Genomic DNA, 18,738 nt, shown 5'->3' with positions numbered 1-18,738 from the left:
CTTTTTATTATTCATTGAGGCCTTTAACACATATTGTTTATTCACAGAAAGCAACTAATGAAGTTTAAAAAGTGACAGTCACTGATGAATGTGACTAAGTATCAGACTTCACATCAGACAGTCTGTTTGTGTGTGTGTGTGTGTGTGTGTGTGTTTACAAAAAAAAAAACAGACTCTCAGTAATCAGTCTTTATTTAAGTCTTTGTCCCTTATTCTGTCCTCATTGATATACATCAATACAGTTTCATTCCTGATTTTCCTCTGAGATAGATATCTGGTAAAACACACTCTCACCTGGAGAAAGAAGAGAGAAACATTTCAGTCAACTGCATCAGAACAATATCACAGAATATACAATATACTACAATACAGAACAGATAATATAATTCAGCTTTGAGTGTGTGTGCGTCTGTGAGTGTTTGTGTGTGTGTGTCTGTCTGTGAGTGTGTTTGTGTGTCTGTCTGAGAGTGTGTGTGTGTGCGTCTGTGAGTGTATGTGAGTGTATGTTTGTGTGTGTGTGAGTGTGTGTGTCTGAGTGTGTGTGTCTGAGTGTGTGTGCGTCTGTGAGTGTATGTGAGTGTGTGTTTGTGTGTGTGTGTGAGTGTGTGTGTCTGAGTGTGTGTGCGTGAGTGTGTGTGTTTGTCTGTGAGTATGTGTGAGTGTGTGCGTGTGTCTGTCTGTGTGTGAGTGTGTGTGTGCGTGTGAGTGTGTGTGTGCGTGTGCATGTGAGTGTTTGTGTGTGTGTGTGTGTGTCTGTCAGTATGTGTGTGTTAGTGTGTGTGTGTCTGTCTGTGAGTGAGTGAGTGAGTGCATGAGAGAGTGTGTGTCTGTGAGTGTGTGTGCTGTATTTGTGTGTCTGTGAGTGTGTGTGTGTGTGTGTGTGTGAGAGAGAGAGTGTGTGTCTGTGTTTGTGTGTGTGTGTGTGGGTGTGTGTCTGTGTCTGTGTGTGTGTGTGTGTGAGGGAGTGTGTGTGTCTGTGAGTGTGTGTGTCTGTGTGTGTGAGAGAGTGTGTGTCTGTGAGAGAAAGTGTGTGTCTGTGAGTGTGTGTGTCTGTCTGTGTGTGTGTGTGTGTGTGTGTCTGTGTGTGTGAGAGAGTGTGTGTCTGTAAGAGAGAGTGTGTGTCTGTGAGTGTGTGTGTGTCTGTGTGTGTGTGTGTGTGTGTGTGTGTGTAGAGAGTGTGTGTCTGTAAGAGTGTGTGTGTGTGTGTGTGTGTGTCTGTGTCTGTGTGTGTGTGTGTGTGTGTCTGTCTGTCTGTGTCTGTGAGTGTGTGTGTGTGTGTGTGTGTGTCTGTGTGTGTGTGAGAGTGTGTGTCTGTAAGAGAGAGTGTGTGTCTGTGAGTGTGTGTGTGTCTGTGTGTGTGTGTCTGTGTGTGTGTGTCTGTGTGTGTGTCTGTGTGTCTGTGTCTGTGAGTGTGTGTCTGTCTGTCTGTGTCTGTGAGTGTCTGTGTGTGTGTCTGTCTGTCTGTGTCTGTGAGTGAGAGTGTGTGTGTGTCTGTCTGTCGTGTGTGTGTGTGTGTGTGTGTGTGTGTCTGTCTGTCTGTGTCTGTGAGTGTCTGTGTGTGTGTCTGTCTGTCTGTGTCTGTGAGTGAGAGTGTGTGTCTGTGAGAGAGAGTGTGTGTGTGTCTGTGTGTGTGTGTGTGTGTCTGTCTGTGTCTGTGAGTGTCTGTGTGTGTCTGTCTGTGTGATGTGTGTGTGTGTGTGTGTGTAAACCCAACAGCCTCACCTTCATTTTACACACAGTACATAGTTTTCAGTGTATGCATGTGTTTACACAGAAAAATATCTGAAAATTTTAACTACACCAATTTTCACTGAGTGTTATTATAGTGTAAGTTTACATTTCTAAAAGCGTACATTCCATATGTGTAGAGACATGATAGGGCATGGAATTATGGGTAAAAGCGAAGCCAGGTTTTCTGGTAATGAAAGACAAATACAGAGTTCAACTTAAAAAAAACAAACTCTGAAGTGCAGGTGAACGTGTTATAGCACGAACCTCAGAACATCTCCATTTAACACACACACACACACACACACACACACACACTCACAAACACACACTCACACACACACACTCACACTCTCTTCTAAAGCAATTTTAAATCGGTAATGGTCTGGACAACCTTAGTGTTAAGGTCAAAGTGAGGTCAGATTTAGGGTCAGTGTGGGGTCAGCATTAAGGCATAATCTAGGGCTGCACGATTATAGCAAATATCATAATTGCTGATTATTGCCCTTGATATTGTAATCGTGATTATTAATGTCGATTAAAATATTAAATTACGGTGACGTCACAAAGTAAGCAACCGTGCGGTTCTTCAGAGTAGCACATTTCAATGGTGGATATGATCTTTTAAGCATTAAATATTGTAATGTTTGTTAATTAATGTTAGGCCAAATAAAACTTATTTAAATAGATATCTATTGTATAAAATAAATTAAATGATTGCTAAATTACTGCTTAAATTATTAGTCCACGTACAGTAAATAATATGACATATTCAATATTCAAACTTATTAACAGCCGATTTAAATCGACCAAGTTACTGTGTTCAGTAAGAGACGGGACCATTCATCCCGTCACATCATCAATGGTGATCTTGTTCATGTACGATCATCGTTAGATCATTGCTGGCCTCAGTGGCGCACTTTGGAAATTAAAAACAGTCGAAGATTGTGCGATTTGTGAAAATGTTAACTCTACTAATACAAGCTGCGTGGCAAATAATCTTAATACAGCGGACGTGATAACAGTGATGGTGATTCCTGAAATATGTTATTCATGCCATATTCTTTATGTTGGCAACACCCCCAAAACACACTTAGAACAGCTCAATTACTTTATTGCTATTTTGTACACTCACTAATGTACACTGCACTCTCACTAATGCTCTCATTAAATGTCTAATCAGCATCATAAATCAATTATTTACACCGCGTCTGTGCCTTGATTAGAACGGGAGTGTTTTAGTTTTGTCGTGTTGCTCATTAACAGTGTATTTTAATAATCTACTTTCATCACCTGATCTTCGTCAGGTGATGTTTCTTCAGTATTCATTTTCGTGTGCCACTGCGAACAGAGGTGGAACATAAAGTAATATCTGGGCATTCGGACGGTTTAAAACCTGCACATTAGGATCAGTTGTCATTACTGATTGGGCGGAGGACTAATTTAAGCAGCTCTGATTGGCCATTGCCGTTTCACTGCTCAACGGACATGTTAGTGATTGGTTAGAACACTCAACCGCTGCAAAAACACGTTGTAAATAGAAACCGTTGATGCAACAGGAGCAGACTTAAATTGAACGCTGTAATCGTCAGTTTTCACGATTACATAATCGAGGCAGCCGTAATCGTAATCACGATTGTTTTTCGATTAATTGTGCAGCCCTAGCATAATCTCACCAAGAATGATGAGATGATGTCACAAAAATGTTCTGCACAAACGCATACAAACTGGTCATACTGGTAGAATGACAGTATATATACCATTTGATGGTAGAATATTCCGGGCTCAGAACAAGTTAAGCTTAAATCAACAGCATTTGTGGTTAAAGCTCGAGACTCCGTGTACACATGCATGGACGTTGTAATTTGGCTTCGCTATACGCAACACATAATTTAATTTCATTTAAACCGACTGATCTCAGTTCAGGAGACTCTGTGCTGTCATCAAAGGGTTAATATCGATGTACGGAGTCATGTGACAAAACAACATGGTGCTGACCACAGCGGAGTTTGTCTTTGGGAGGAACGCCAACAAAACTACATCTGGTAAGAAACCGCATGAAGTTTTTACATTGAAACCTGTTTGAGTCAAAAGATTCGAGTCTCTAGTTTCATTCAATATGACATTTTTTAAATTCGAGTGATTTATCATGCAACGACACGCTGTTAAACACAATGACCACATATGTGGACTACAGGCTCATTTTCAGTTCAAATATCCCATAATTACTGTTTTATCACTTTGAGAATAAATGGGTCAATTCTTGTTGCTTTCAGAGGCTTTATATGGAGTGAGGATGAAAATAAGGTGCATTTCAAACTGTTCTGAGACCAGTGCAGACAGACAGCACACTGGAGGTTAAGTCATTCACTAAATAGGGAGCAAGGGAGCATCCTATAGCTCTCTATGCAGTTAAGTGCATTCACTCCTAAAATTAATTCAGAATTAATTATGCTAATTTCTGATGTAATGTCTGTAACGTCTCAACAACATGAATAATCAACACTCCTGGACACATAATAAACTATTAAATGAAAAAAATCTGATTTTCTATAGTTTGGTCCTGCTGTCCACATATGAGCACATACATTTTTAGGAAAACTATTTGGTCAACACAGAAGTAATATTGTCTATATCTTTCCACAGATGTGGTTAGTAAGTGATTTTATCACACATATAAAATCATGTTAACACACATATTGTTTATTGTGTCTATACTTTTGAAACAGTGAGTATTTTAATGTTTACAGATTGACCCCATTGACTTCCATTGTAAGTGTCTCACTGGAACACACATTTAAAGGACGGACGAGTCGACATTCATTTGTGTGTCAATCAACATTATGACTACAAATGCTGTCGATTGAGCTTCACTTGTGTTGAACCCGGAATATTCCTTTAATACGTACAGATTGTGTTATATCATCTATACCGGAACTTGCTTTTATCCATTGTGAATTGGTTCGATTGTGTAAAGTTTCACAGTAGAATGGAGACAAGTGTTTGGAGGGGAGGAGCTTAACAGTAAGAGGGTTTGATGATGTCAGCCGATACAGAAAGCTGTTTCAGAGGTGCAAACATTTTTAAATCTTGTTCCAGCAAAAACAGTTGAAAACCTCGCTATGAATGGGCCTTTAGGGTTAAAGGGGGGTTATTGTTGGAATTAGGGTTGGGTCAGGTCACCAACAGTCCGTGCACACACCGTCTGATGCATATGGCACACAAAACTGGGAAACACTTAATCTAATAAGTGCCAATCTGATTGGCTGGTTTGAGGGACCTGAGAGTCATGTTCACAATGTTCCTGGTTGATACAACGAGCACTTTTGAGGATGAAGTCATTTTTCCAACTATTTTTCTGTGTTTTCAGTTCTGTTCACCTAACTGTGGACAGATGAATATCTAAGATCTTCAAGATAACTTTGTAACCTTTTCCAACTTTATGCAAAGCAGCAGTTATTGATCGTAGGTCTTCTGAGATCTCTTTTTTGCGAGGCATGGTCCACATCAGCAGATGCGTCTTGTGAAAAACAAACTCAAAATGTTTGAGTGCTTTTTATAAGTCAAAGTATCTCTAACCCACACCTCCAATCTCGTTTCATTAATTAGATGCAGGTTTGCCAACTCCTGACTCTAATTAGCTTTTGTTGATGTCATTAGTCTAGGGGTTCACATACTTTTTCCAACCTACACTGTGAATGTTTGAATGATGTATTGAATATGTACAAGAACAATAATTTGTGTGTTATTAATTAAAACAGACACATTTATACATAAATGCAGGTAATTCCAAAGGGTTCACATACTTTTTCTTGCCCCTGTACATGTTGTTGAACCACTGATTTAGACGGCTCTTCCTGTTCTTGGCCAATCTAAGCTGAAACAGTTTTAGTCAAAGGTTTGGTTACGTGTGACATAAGTCAGGGTGGAATCAGAGTTAGGGTCAAGGAGGGGTCATTGTTAGGTTAGTTGATGTGTACTGTAGCTCATTCCTCTGACTGACTTCTGACCTTGTTCTTCAGGCAAACTATTAATAATTATAATTAAATTGAAATATTTAATGCATCAGTTCTACACAAAAGAGCCCATCAGACAAAGCACACACACTTATTATACAAACTACATCATGGTTACATGTAACCAGAGGCTGCAATCAACAGAGAGAGCAGCAGCTGACAAGTGACGAGTACACAGAGAGAGAGAGAGAGAGAGAGAGAGAGATAGGGCACACCTGCATGCCTACAGGGCACTCAAACAGATAGAGAAAGATTGTGTAGAATGACCGTGAAGCATTTTTCAAGTATTCAGCTAGTGTGGACTTGCAAGGAGAATCACTCTGTACAGAGGTGCCATGATACAGTAAATGAGATGGAGAAAAAGAGCCAGAGTTCAGTCATTCAAGCTGTGTGTCCCCATGACTTATAATGGATACTGAACTTCTGTTCTTTTATTTTATGCTGTATTAGGCTAATTCTTGCTATATTTCCTGTTTATACCCTGTACTGTTTCTAAATACAAAATAAAAGAATTCATTAAAATGGAGTTTTTAAACAAAGGTTCGGGAGGAGCTTGCTCATCCAATCTGCCAATCAACCCACAGGATGTACAAGCCGACAATTACCTCACTCATTTGGCCCCGCCCACACACCCATGATGGCAGACTGCTCAGATCGAAACATCGCATGTAATGATGTTATTCACCAGAAGCTGCTGCAGCAACTCACTATTTTTATCTTGTTTTTCTCTGTTACAACCGGCACTTTAATTCTAGCGCTGTTTAATGCCTTTTCATCTATCTAGTGCTGAAGGGGTTAAAACATCGTGAGTTTATAATCAGCTCTGGTACAGTATAATGTGTATTATGTGCATACAACAGATATTACTTTAGATATGCTTTTAACTCTTGTGCAACCTTTGGGACATCTTTGTCTTTTTCATTTTTGTTTTTTTGATCATTTTGGCTGTGTTAATGCCAACGGGCTAAACTTTGCAAAGGTGTGTATTTTGGGGGGAATTTTGATATTTCAACCTCAGTTCCTATAATACATCTATAATACACTGTGTACACAAAATAGTCACACTCAGGACCTTCAGGACAAAAATGTCCCCATTGAAACCCATTAAAACTGCAATATTTGATCCCAGTGCCATTAAAGCATAAAATCATGAATTCTATGATATTATGCTTTCATTCCGGAGCTCTGGCTTCAACATTTACATTTTAATATTTTCCACTAGATGGCGCCATTTTTATCATGTTTAGCCTATGGAGCAAATACATGCTTTTCCCCTATTCTCTGTTTGCTGTATTATAGAGCACTGCAGGACAACTGAATAAATGATGCAGATAAAATTGTGTGTGTGTGTTGGTATGGATGTCAGAGTGTGTTTTGTGTGTGTGTATTAAGAAATGTGTGTGTGTGTGTAAAAAACAACAGTGGCGTTCTGTAAACAAACTGGCATTTAAAGGGTTAAAATCCTGAAAATGAATATTTGGTAGTTATGATCAGGACTGATGTTGGTTAAAAACTTTACTTACTGAAAGTGGAAAATAATATTAATATATAATATTATTATGGCAGTTTTTGTAACTTTTTTTATTGACGCACAAGGGTTAATATATAAAGCATTAAATCCATCTTCGCAAGCTTGCTATTCATAGTTTATTTAAGCACTTTTTAGTGCTCGAGTCGAGCCTCATTCCCTCCTTTGTGGACAGCAAGCCAAATACGTTTACCCCTTATCAAATCAACGATTATATGGGCAGGCGAACACGTGAAATGAAAATTGTTTTACTCGTTACTTACGATTTTAATATTTACAAAACAATCTTTTTCGCAGATATGATTTCTGTTTATAGTAACTTTGTTTTCATGATGCTAAGAGGGCTAGTTCACCGTTTAGGCATTGTAAAGTAATTCAGGTGGGTGTAATCCAATTACAAAGTAATTAGCTACTGTAATCTAATACATTTTAGTCAAAAGTAGTGTAATGAATTACATTTCAAATTACTGTAATCAGATTACAGTTATTGACATTCAATTAATTTAACTACTTTTAAGTACAATATAGAGTTATGCTTATTTCTAATATATTATGTATAATACATGAATTAACGTAACAAGTCATTGCGTAGAAGTATATAATATAGACATTATTTTGAATTTGTTGAGCAGAAGTGTTTTAGAAAGTAACTTAAATGTAAAGTAATTAGTAATGTGATTACTTTTTCAATTAAGTATTTAGTAAAGTAATCTGATTACAGTTTTAGATAAATAAGTAATTTGTAGTGGATTACTATTTTTAAGTAACTTACCCAACACTGTGAGGAACACAGTTCACAGCTTGTTTAGGATGTGTAGCCTGCGTAAAGAATATGGCATGCCCCAAACAAAATAAGTAAATTCTATTAATTGAAACTAATCGCAATTACAATATCAGAAGGGAAATAGGGTTTTTGTCAGATTTTTGCCATACCTCAATGTCTATGGTGGTTACAGTCCTCGTACTTTGGGTGTGAAAATGTAACTTCAAATTCAGCAGTAATATTTTAAAATTATATAGTGATAAAAAGAGATTCAGCTTAGAAAACTCAACACTGTTTCCTGAGAAAGATGCCTTTAAAAAGAGAATAAAAAACTAAAGGCAAAGAAAAAATACACATTCCTGAAACAGACAGAGACTTTTGGAAGCTTGACAGAGAAGCTTTTTTTTCCCTCTCATTTCAGCAGTTGTTCCCTGTAATCACAAACACACACCACCACACACAAACATGCCCTCAGTCTCCACACTAATGTCACGTTTCTACAGCCAAAACCCGTCAGCATTTCCTGTCTGTGTGTGTTTATATCCTCCATCTAAATGTATGACCGAACAGTGACATTATACTCAGAAGACTTCACTGTTGAAAGAGAGGAATGAGACAGATGTGAAGACTTACCACGAGACGCTCCCGTCTGTTCAGATTTATTCAGAATGATCTAAAGGGGCGTTCACACTGACAACGCTTTTCAAAAAGATTTGGAGATTTGAGGTGACATGATCATTGGCGATTGTGTCTCTTTATCCCCTCTCGGTCAGACACCGTGTCACGCCTCAGCCTGACCTTTGACCTCACCTTCAGAGATCCCATTGCCCTGCTCAATGATGCTGGTGTCCTGTTGATTTGGCCGTCCGATGACATCACTCAACTCCGACACTGATCCTGACAGAACACAACGAGAGACAAATCTTTATAAAAAAACAGTCAAATAAAACACAAAATGCAAGAACATCATCAGACCACAACATTATGAAGACCCCTTACATAGTCTGTATTATATAGTCTACAGGGTGGTCCAAAAGAAAACAGGGTTTGATTGCTCATATTTTAAATGCATAAAGGAGATTGCGAGTTTGCTTTTTGTAAACAACAAAATGGCATAACTGTGATGTCATCGTGAGCAACAACTTGCTACAAATAAATAATTAAATTGTTTGGCCCCCCCACAAAAATGGGGCAACATGGTGAAAGAGAAGCACTTAAGTTTGCTGCCATTGAAAACTTAGCTAAACGATTTACTTATTCATTTATTTGTAGCAAGTTGTTGCTCACGATGACCTCACATGATGATGACCTCACAGTACGCCAAAAATCGTGCAAACACATTTATGCATTTTTTAAATATGAGCAAATCAAACATAGTGGCTCAGTTTTTTTGTTGGCCAATCGGCTACCTTGCTCTCTGGATAACGGCATCGGTCGACTCGATATTTAATTAAGAGACATGCAAAGGTCACGGGATGTGTAATGTGTGAACTGACCTCTAACAAAGCCCCGCCTTAAAGGTGTTTCTGACCAATCCTGTCTTACCGTTGCCGTCTGCTATATTCATCTGACAAGCGTTTGCTTGTTTTTAATGGGAGTCTTCAGGAGTCATGTGTGTTTGGTAGTTTAAGGCTGAAGTTTATAAAATCATTTACAAGTCACCCTTTGCTGGGTGACTTGTAACAGGTAAAGCTTGTAACTTAACGTTGATTTATTTATGTATTGAATCAGGTCATAGTAGAGGCAATGGTAAATAAACAGTTCACAACACCAGTGTATGTTGTAGAAATGTTATGAGCAATTCTGTCATCACGTGTCTAACTGCTATCAAATGACTGATAAGCGTTTGCCGCTGTTCAGATTCACAGTCTCCACAGTTTTTAATCAAATTACTGTGTAATTAACGTTTTCTTAAAAAAAAATTCTGATAAAAATGTTTTGCAATGTCACTTTTCATTCTGAATATTTTGACACACCTACGGCAATCTCCCATTCTAACACTAAGGTCTGGCAAAGCTTGTCAGAGCAAGCAACAGTAACCAGGGGCGGAGCTTAGCTAAGGGTCAATTGCATGTGTTTAAAACTTGTGCAAAGGCTCACCTGAGTAGCGGCCCTGCAGTGCTTTACTCTGGTCAGAACCTCTGACGGCTGTGATCTTCACTGTGTACTCTTTACTGGGGTCAAACCCTTCAATGACGGCTTTAGGTTCAGTTTTACTCACTAACAGCTCGTGCTCAGCTCCTCCTGAACGTGAACAAAACACACAAACACACAGAATCAGAACCAAAGCAAAGAGATCTGACCCAGTTCTGCTGTGATGTGACCTGTAGAGTAACAGAGATGACGCTCTCTCGACGCTTGCTGTAGGGGACAGGAAAGCCTCCATGTTCAAACACAGCTACATTCTTCATCTGTGCCGACAGGGACTTCTCATTTTTAACATGCGGTCATGAAAACTCAACGCTCATGCCGTGAGACGTCACGCAACACCCACATGTCTGTCTGCATGTGTACATGGTGTACAACCAAAAAAAGTCTTCATGTTTAAAGGTTAAGTTTGCAATAGCAATAGGAACCATTTTTACTTCAGCATTACAGTATTCATGAAATACTCCAAAGATCTACTCGATCTGCTACTCTTTTGTGACTCGTCATATGATCAGACTGCCAAAAGTACATTTGAACTCAAAATATCATTAATGAACGAATATTTGTATATTCATTTCTGAGATAGTGAGGATGTTTGTCAACAGCATACTACTGTTTGAAACATTTATTATAGAGCGCAACAGTGCACGCCCACTTTTTCAGCCGTGACGGTTCCGGAAGTTTTTTCCCCATTCATTTTTCCTCTTGACTTTTCATAAAAGAGCTGTGAGTCATGAACCAAAACAACCAGCTCTGAGGTGAATCACAACATCACAAACTTTGATTTGAGGTAAAATAGTCTTTCATGAGGGCACAGACTACAATCCCATAAAGCATTGCGAATGATGTCATCGAATGAAAACCGATGGGAATATATAAAACTATTGATTTAGAACAGAAACAATATATTTTAAATTTACTGCAAAATATTCCGATATGTGCAAATATAGAAGTAGTTTAAGGGTGAAGAGACCGACTCGATTACATCATTCACAGTGCATCATGGGAGCACGCGGTCGCTTTTCGTGGGTTTCGTTGGCCGCGGTTCTCTGATTGGTGGATCTTTCTCTGCTGCATCATGGGTAATGTAGTTGTTTACCATGAATTCCGCTATCAAACATGATTTTTAAACAATGAATAAATGAACAGAAGAATATACCATCGATGAACAACCTCGAAGCTCACCGTAGGTCTGTCTTTAAAGACAATGAGTTCGTCTGTGATAAATGAATGGGATTTCTACTTCCTGTTCCACTCTATTGTATGTTACATAGTTTTTCACACACTATGTCAGTGTACAGTATATATTGCACAGTATACGGTAGCCACCGTTGTCCTAAAAGCTGCTCTAAAAGTCAACCATCCAATCCGAGCGCTCACCTGAATCAGTGCTGTACACCAGCCTGTAGCCGTCAAACTGTCCTTTCGGCTCCTTCCAGGTTACACTGAGCGTGCTGGGACTCAACTCTTTAAAACGTAGTCTTCTGGGAGTCGACACTGCAAACACAATGACAGAACATATCTGACACACTCACAAAACACTTCAATTCAATTATTTCTTCAATTAGGATTTAAAGTTACTCTGTAGATGAATAAAGCTCAATCGTATTTCAACCAGCATCTCCACAGTAAACACACAATTACTGCATTTAAATCACAAAATAAAGACAATTTGTCTAAAGGGGCGTTCAGACTGACAGCAATGAAACCGCTGGAGGTCGTCATGTCGCCGAGCTGTCAGTTACTAGTAGCTGTTCCTACTTGACTGCATTATCCAACTGTTTTAGGAGTCGGATCACTGTGTGCACTCTCACTGGTTGTCGCCAATGAATAAATGCATAAAATGTAATTCTGCACCAATTTTCACTGTGCTTGAAAATGGCAAATCTCTGAAAATTATTATTGATTTCCAGTAGAAAATCCAATGGAAAATACACATTGTACTGTGTTTTAATGACAGCTATACTTGCTATACTTATAACCTCAAAACTGTCATGTACAGGAAGTCGAGTCTTTGCACAGTGAAATCTCCAGTCACACATCGCTGTCAGTATCAACACCCCTTAAAGGGACAGTTCACCCTAAAATTAAAATTCTGTCATCATTTACTCACCCTCATGCCATCCCAGATGTGTATGACTTTCTTTCTTCTGCTGAACACAAATGAAGATTTTTCATTTGAAAGGATATTTCAGCTCTGCAGGTCCATATAATGCAAGTGAATGGTGACCAGAACTTTGAAGCTCCATAAAGCACATAAAGGAGCATAAAAGTAATCCATTCGACTCCAGTGGTTTAATCCATGTCTTCAGAAGCAATATGAAAGGTGTGGGTGAGAAACAGATCAATATTTAAGTCCTTTTTTACTCTAGATTCTCCTCCCTGCCCAGTAGGTGGTGATATGACATCGTCAAAAACAAAAGAAGAAAGTGAAAGTGGAGATTTTATAGTAAAAAAAGGACTTAAATATTGATCTGTTTCTCACCCACAACTATCATATCACTTATGAAGACATGGATTAAACCAGAGGTTTTTAAACTGGGGGCCATGAGGGGGTGCTAGGGGGTCCTTGGAACTCAGTTATTGGGTAGAAAAAACATATGTTTCTACTACAAAGTTGGCTAAATATTTTCCTGCAAATTAGGGAGGCACCGAGATGAACATTTTTGGCCGATATTATACCGATTTAAACAAAGAAACTGTAGGCTGGTACCGATTTTTTACCACTTACCTTATTTTTTTTCATCAGATTACCGTTTATATATATATATATATATATATATATAAATAAATAATGCATAAAAAAATTTACTACATTTACAAAAGCTGTTTTATTGTTTTAACAATAAATAATTTCAAAATCTGTTGAACAGATGACAGGCCAAACTTTTAAGAGAGCCACAATGGAAGATAAATAGAAGGTGTATATATATATATATATATAACATGACAATTGATGTGGGGGGGAAAAAAGATTATTGTGCACTTCTAAAAATATGTGAATTTTTTTTCAGTTTTAAATATAACTCACATTTTGCGTATTATGATAGAACATTACAAATGTATATTATGAATTATTACAGTATATTTGACATGCTTTACATTTAAAGGGATTTCATTCATTTTGGTAGGTGTTTTTTTATATTACACACAAAAATTATTATAAACAATACAACGGCATACATTTACTTAAATAATTATAAATAAACCATCAGATTTTTTATATCTGCGTATTCTTGCTTATGTGATGCAAAGCATGAATTACTATACTATACATTTTCTCTTGTATTTATACACAAAAATATATAGGGACCTTCTATGTTTTAGGACGGCGTCCATCGCAAGTTGATCATATTTGGGGGTCCTTGGCATCAAATAGAGTCTTATGGATTACGTTTATGCTGCCTTTATGTGCTGGTCACCATTCACTTGCATTGTATGGACCTACAGAGCTGAAATATTCTTCTAAAAATCTTCATTTGTGTTCAGCAGAAGAAAGAAAGTCACACATCTGGCATGGCATGAGGGTGAGTAAATGATGACAGAATTTTCATTTTTGGGTGAACTGTCCCTTTAAGAGCTAGTGGTTAATTAGTTCGAGCTCTGAGAAGATAAAAGTGTGTCGTCATCTGTGTTTCAGTGTCAAACAGATGGAAATCAAGTAAGCCACAGAAGTGACAAGCAAAGTCTCACTATCTCCTCGCTACACATCTGCCTGTATAAATGGACGAGTAATGGCAGGTTGGCTTTGTGGTGAGACAGAACGAGAAGAGAGTGAGACTTTTGGAAAGAGATCCACAGGGTCTATTCCTGTGTCGAGTCCCTGTAAGCCACGGGGAAAGACCGCAGTCACCCGTCATGCACACACACACACACTCACACTTGTCAGCCAGTCCCAAATCATTCTTTTTCAACACAATATACAGTGCAATCTCCCACAAACCAGCGTTTGTGTCGGTTAGCAGACAGGTTTGTCTTTACAGACGAGCACAGACTGCAGTGAGTTGTGTTGTTCAGTAAAGAGCTCATGATGATGTTGTTCTCTTCAGATCAGATCTTCATTCAGCAGGATGCAGCAGGCAGAGGATATAAAACACTGTCAAGAACACCAACCTTAGTGACGGACGGGTCTGAAAACTCTCCTCTCAACGGGGGGAAAACAATCCCGGCTCTCTTCCAGTCTTTTGTGTGCTTTTAGATTACTAATATTTAGGGCTGTCGATCGATTCAAATTTTTTATTGGATTAAAGTCCAATAATTAATCATAGTTAAATGCATATATGAATATTTGCTAGAAAATGCCCCCAAATAAAGATCATTTAATATAATAAATAACACATAATAAATGAAGTTAAAAAATATAAATATATGTGGTAACACTTTACAATAAGGCTTCCATTTGTTAATATTAATTAACGCATTAGGTATCATGAACAAACAATTAACAATACTTTGTTTACTTTGTTTACAGCATTTATTAGTCTTTGTTCATTTTACTATTGTTCATTATTAATACATGTTTGTTTATATTGCATTAAAATCTCTTCATGTCTGGAGTATTTTTGGGCTGCCGCATGTTATTCTTCACACTCAGATTGAAACTGTTCAAACATACTGTGGACTAACTGCCAAAAATTGGTTTCATTTTTTCAGAATGATCACAGCTATTAAAAGAATATTACAAGTCTGGACTCGTTCCTCCTTTTCTTTAAATGTGTGCTCCAGTGAGACACTTACAATGGAAGTCAATGGGGTCAATATTTGGAGGGTTTAAAGGCAGAAATGTGACGCTTATGATTTTATAAAAGCACTTACATTAATTCTTCTGTGCATTATTTGAGATGTAAAGTTGTTTAAATCATCATTTTAGGGTTTTTGGGTTTGTTGACATTACATCACTATGGCAATGAAGTTGTAAAATTGTCTATAACTTACACAGATGCGGTTAATAAGTGATTTTATATTTAACTCATGTTAACACACATATTTGTACTTTAATGCTCAAAAATGGGCCCCATTCACCTACATTGTAAGTGTCTCACTGTAACCTCCATCTGTGCTTTTTTTAAAGAAAAGGAGGGACGGGTTGAAATTATTATTTTTGGTTATCAATATTGTGACACAAATGCTGTGGACTGAACCTGGAATATTCCTTTCAATCCACTTTTCCCCAGGATGACGTCTGTGTCAAACTCCAAAAAAAGAAAGTAATAGTCATAATACACATATTACAGTTTTACTGGCACATACAGAATAATGTTTAAAGGGGACCTATTATGCAAAATTCACTTTTACATGGTGTTTGAACATACATGTGAGTCGGCAGTGTGTGTACACAACCACCCTACAATGTTAAAAGTCCACCCACTCCTCTTTCTTATATTTCTATTAATCAAAAACAGTGTCTCAAAATGACTGGTTTTCATATCTGCTCTAAAGTGACGTCACTTTAGAGCAGGCCACGCCCACGACTGGTGACGGACTCCACCCTATTATCATAGATCCTCCCCTGAGTGATCGACACACAGTCCGCCATTTCTTTCCACGCTGGAGCAGCTACAGTGAGAAGTATAATGTCTCAACTTCGTAAGCGTCATACGTGTTCTGTTGTTGGCTGTAAAAGTGAACATAAGAGTCTTCATGTACTCCCGGCATCAGAGCCACTGAAGACGCAGTGGACAAGTTTTGTCTTTGAAGAAAATGTTCCCCAAAACATACCAAAATTTGTGTATGTTTGTGCAAATCATTTTACACCGGACTGCTTTGTGAATGAGGGTCAATATAAAGCAGGATTTTCTAAATATTTGATCCTCAAGCACGGATCAGTACCATCTGTTCGTGTTCCAGCTTTATATCCTGAAGATGTAAGTATCGCACTTTATATTTTGGGAATGTTTGCAAATCGCATGATGCAAGACAACCCCCTAAAATGTCTCGTTATAGCGCACAGCTAATGTCATTACCGTATATTTTTGTGTTGCTCATCCATCGTTGCTAAATGGCTGAAAAACACTCCGGTCTTTACGGTGTCAATCATATTGGTTCTGATTTGTTGTTGCTATAGTATCCGAAGCACGAGCTGTAAAGGCACAGCCCTCTTCCGGAAAGGGGGCGGGGAGCAGCAGCTCATTTGCATTTAAAGAGACACACACGAAAACAGCGTGTTTTTGATTCCACCCAAAAAGAGGCATTTACAACATGGTATAATAAATGATCCGTGGGGTATTTTGAGCTGAAACTTCACAGACACATTCTGGGGACACCTGAGACTTATATTACATCTGGTAAAAAGGGGCATAATAGGTCTGCTTTAAACGGTCTATTCTTCAGGGATGCAAACTCATGAGAGGTGAAAAAGTGAGAAAATAAAAGCATGTGTTTCAGATGTATATTTCAGTTGATTTGTTTGTTGTATTTGAAGTTTTTAAGCTTAATGGTGCTGTAAGCTCACCTTTAAACCATCCCAGATGTGTTTGACTTTCTTCAAAAGTTCGGTTCTATTGGTCCTCTTGGTCCGGACCAAAAAATAAAATGATACATTTAGGTCTTAGGTCTTAGCATTAACACTGGCATTTTTAATACCGAACCTAAAGATACAAAACCAAAGGCATAAGGATAAGGTCACAACCTGATTGGACAGCCTTTATGACGTACATGTTGCGACGGAACTTGCCGATCATCCAAAACAATGCTGGCTGCTGGACTAAATGCGCTCATTATATTTATATATGTATATATGGTGGTATTTTTACCAGCTGAGAACAAACGAAGAGCTAATGAAATGTGTAAAGGAGTCAAAACAGCACCAGGAATTCCTCCATTGCACACATAAATGAAGATATGCTGCAAGGACGGCTGACAGCGGTTCCGACGCCTGTACCGAACTGTAATGGGCAACATAGCTCCTATGATGAGAAGAACCAGGTATGCTTGAGGTCAGTATTAAAGGCAAATTACTTCCTGTTATTGGTCCGTTTAGACGTCTTTGGTCCATGATGCATTTGTATATCAATCGAACCGCACCAGAGTTCGTTTGGAAGCGGACCAAGACCCACTATTCAGGCGGTCTCGGTCCGCTTGTTTGGTGCGCACCAAGGTTCGGATGACAGCGTTCACACTTGTTCAAATGAACCGCACTAACAGAGCAATCGCACCAGAGTTTGTTTTAATCGAACCTAACCTGCCAAGTGTGAACACACCCTAAAGGTGTCAATCATGAGAGGATTTTCATTTTTGGGTGAACTAACCCATTACTGAAATAAGTGTTGTGAGATATCTCACCGGTCTCTGTGACGACTCTAGTCTCTGTAAACAACAAACAAATATGTGTGTGCGGTCTCTGACGCTTTCGACCTGTCAATCATTTTGACTGTTCTCAGTATTGAAGTTTCAGCGAATTATTGATGCTTTTAACAACCGTTTCTGCACCATGTCGGTCTCAATAAAGCTCATTTGGTATCTTTGGAGGGCGGGGGTTTGGAAAGAGGGGGCGTGGCTAATTCAACAGCTCAGTCTCGTGTAAGTAGAACGGCTAAAAATCACTTACAGCACCTTTAAAGCAAAATTTTGAAAATTTGAACAAAAAAATTGGCAAATCAGCCTCAGAAAAGGTGAGTAGTTTGCATCCCTGATTGTTAATGTATTAATGACTCAAGCCATGCAACTCTACGTGCCGCAAATTGTTATCTGTTAGCCAGTCAGCTCGCATGGTGTAAGCTCATTGGTCATTTGACATGTGATCGGGTAGCCAATTAACTTTGCTGAACACTGAAATAGTTCAGTTTTGCAGATAAGCCGGTTTCATGGCAGCATGTTACGAGCAGGAACTAGGAGGCCATCAGCTAGGGCGTAAACACACTTCTATTAAGTCTTAAGAACTTGCTAACTTTTGTTTTTTTAACTCAGAAAAAGCATATAGTTTGTTTCATTGAATTATCCAACTGTGAATAAATGGGGTTAATATAAAGCTCGCACTATAGTCTAATTTTGTGGCATCACCTTGCAGTGCAGATCCATTAATCATTCATTCCTCAGTCTTGTATTTTCAGCTTTTTTCCAAGACGTTGCTACAGTTTTTCTCTTGATATCAGATGCTGGTTTATGTGTAGCGTTTTCTCTGTATCCTGTAGACATTTGAGGTGAGATTGATGGCAGGTATTTGACAAACAGATCTGAACGTGTCGTCTGGATGCGCTCCAGGTGAGCAGCTTCCTCCCTGACTGAAGTGTTAACCTCTCTATGATTCTTCAGAGAGGGAATGCTGTCGCTCTCATCGAAAGCCTCTAAAACACGTTTCCTGAAGCTACTCAAAACTGCCGCATATAAAGATGTTTTACGGGATCGTAAATGAACTAAATGTTCATGCCGCTCCTTCCAATCAATCACTGACACTTTTAGCAAGCCCAGCCATGTATTTTGTGTGAGATGGTGAAAGACAAGATTACATTTTCAGTGTCATTAACAATAAACAAAGATGACAAATGAGACTTTACAATTTTTCATTTGATAGGATAAAAATCTATTTTGTTGAATAGATTACCTAAAATAAAACAATA

The 18,738-nt window shown here is 38.4% G+C and overlaps 1 protein-coding gene across 4 annotated transcripts in view; it reads right to left on the bottom strand.

The window, feature by feature from the left end:
* The window catches only part of LOC127425090 (collagen alpha-1(XIV) chain-like), a 95,384-nt gene that overhangs the window by 71,044 nt on the left and 5,602 nt on the right, over positions 1-18,738 (bottom strand). For 3 of the 4 annotated variants that reach the window (XM_051670733.1, XM_051670735.1, XM_051670734.1), the window contains exons 3-5: positions 11,564-11,680; positions 10,136-10,279; positions 8,846-8,932 (exon numbers count right to left, since the gene is read on the bottom strand). The exons of the other annotated variant lie outside the window; for it this stretch is intronic. In XM_051670733.1, the coding sequence (XP_051526693.1) occupies positions 8,846-8,932; positions 10,136-10,279; positions 11,564-11,680 (348 nt within the window). The remainder of the gene's footprint in view (positions 1-8,845; positions 8,933-10,135; positions 10,280-11,563; positions 11,681-18,738) is intronic. 4 annotated transcript variants of the gene reach the window in all.

This window comes from Myxocyprinus asiaticus, chromosome 34 (assembly GCF_019703515.2).
Source record: "Myxocyprinus asiaticus isolate MX2 ecotype Aquarium Trade chromosome 34, UBuf_Myxa_2, whole genome shotgun sequence".
Lineage (NCBI taxonomy): Eukaryota > Metazoa > Chordata > Actinopteri > Cypriniformes > Catostomidae > Myxocyprinus > Myxocyprinus asiaticus.
Note: the sequence above shows the minus strand (reverse complement) of the source record. Positions and strands in the feature narration are given on the sequence as shown.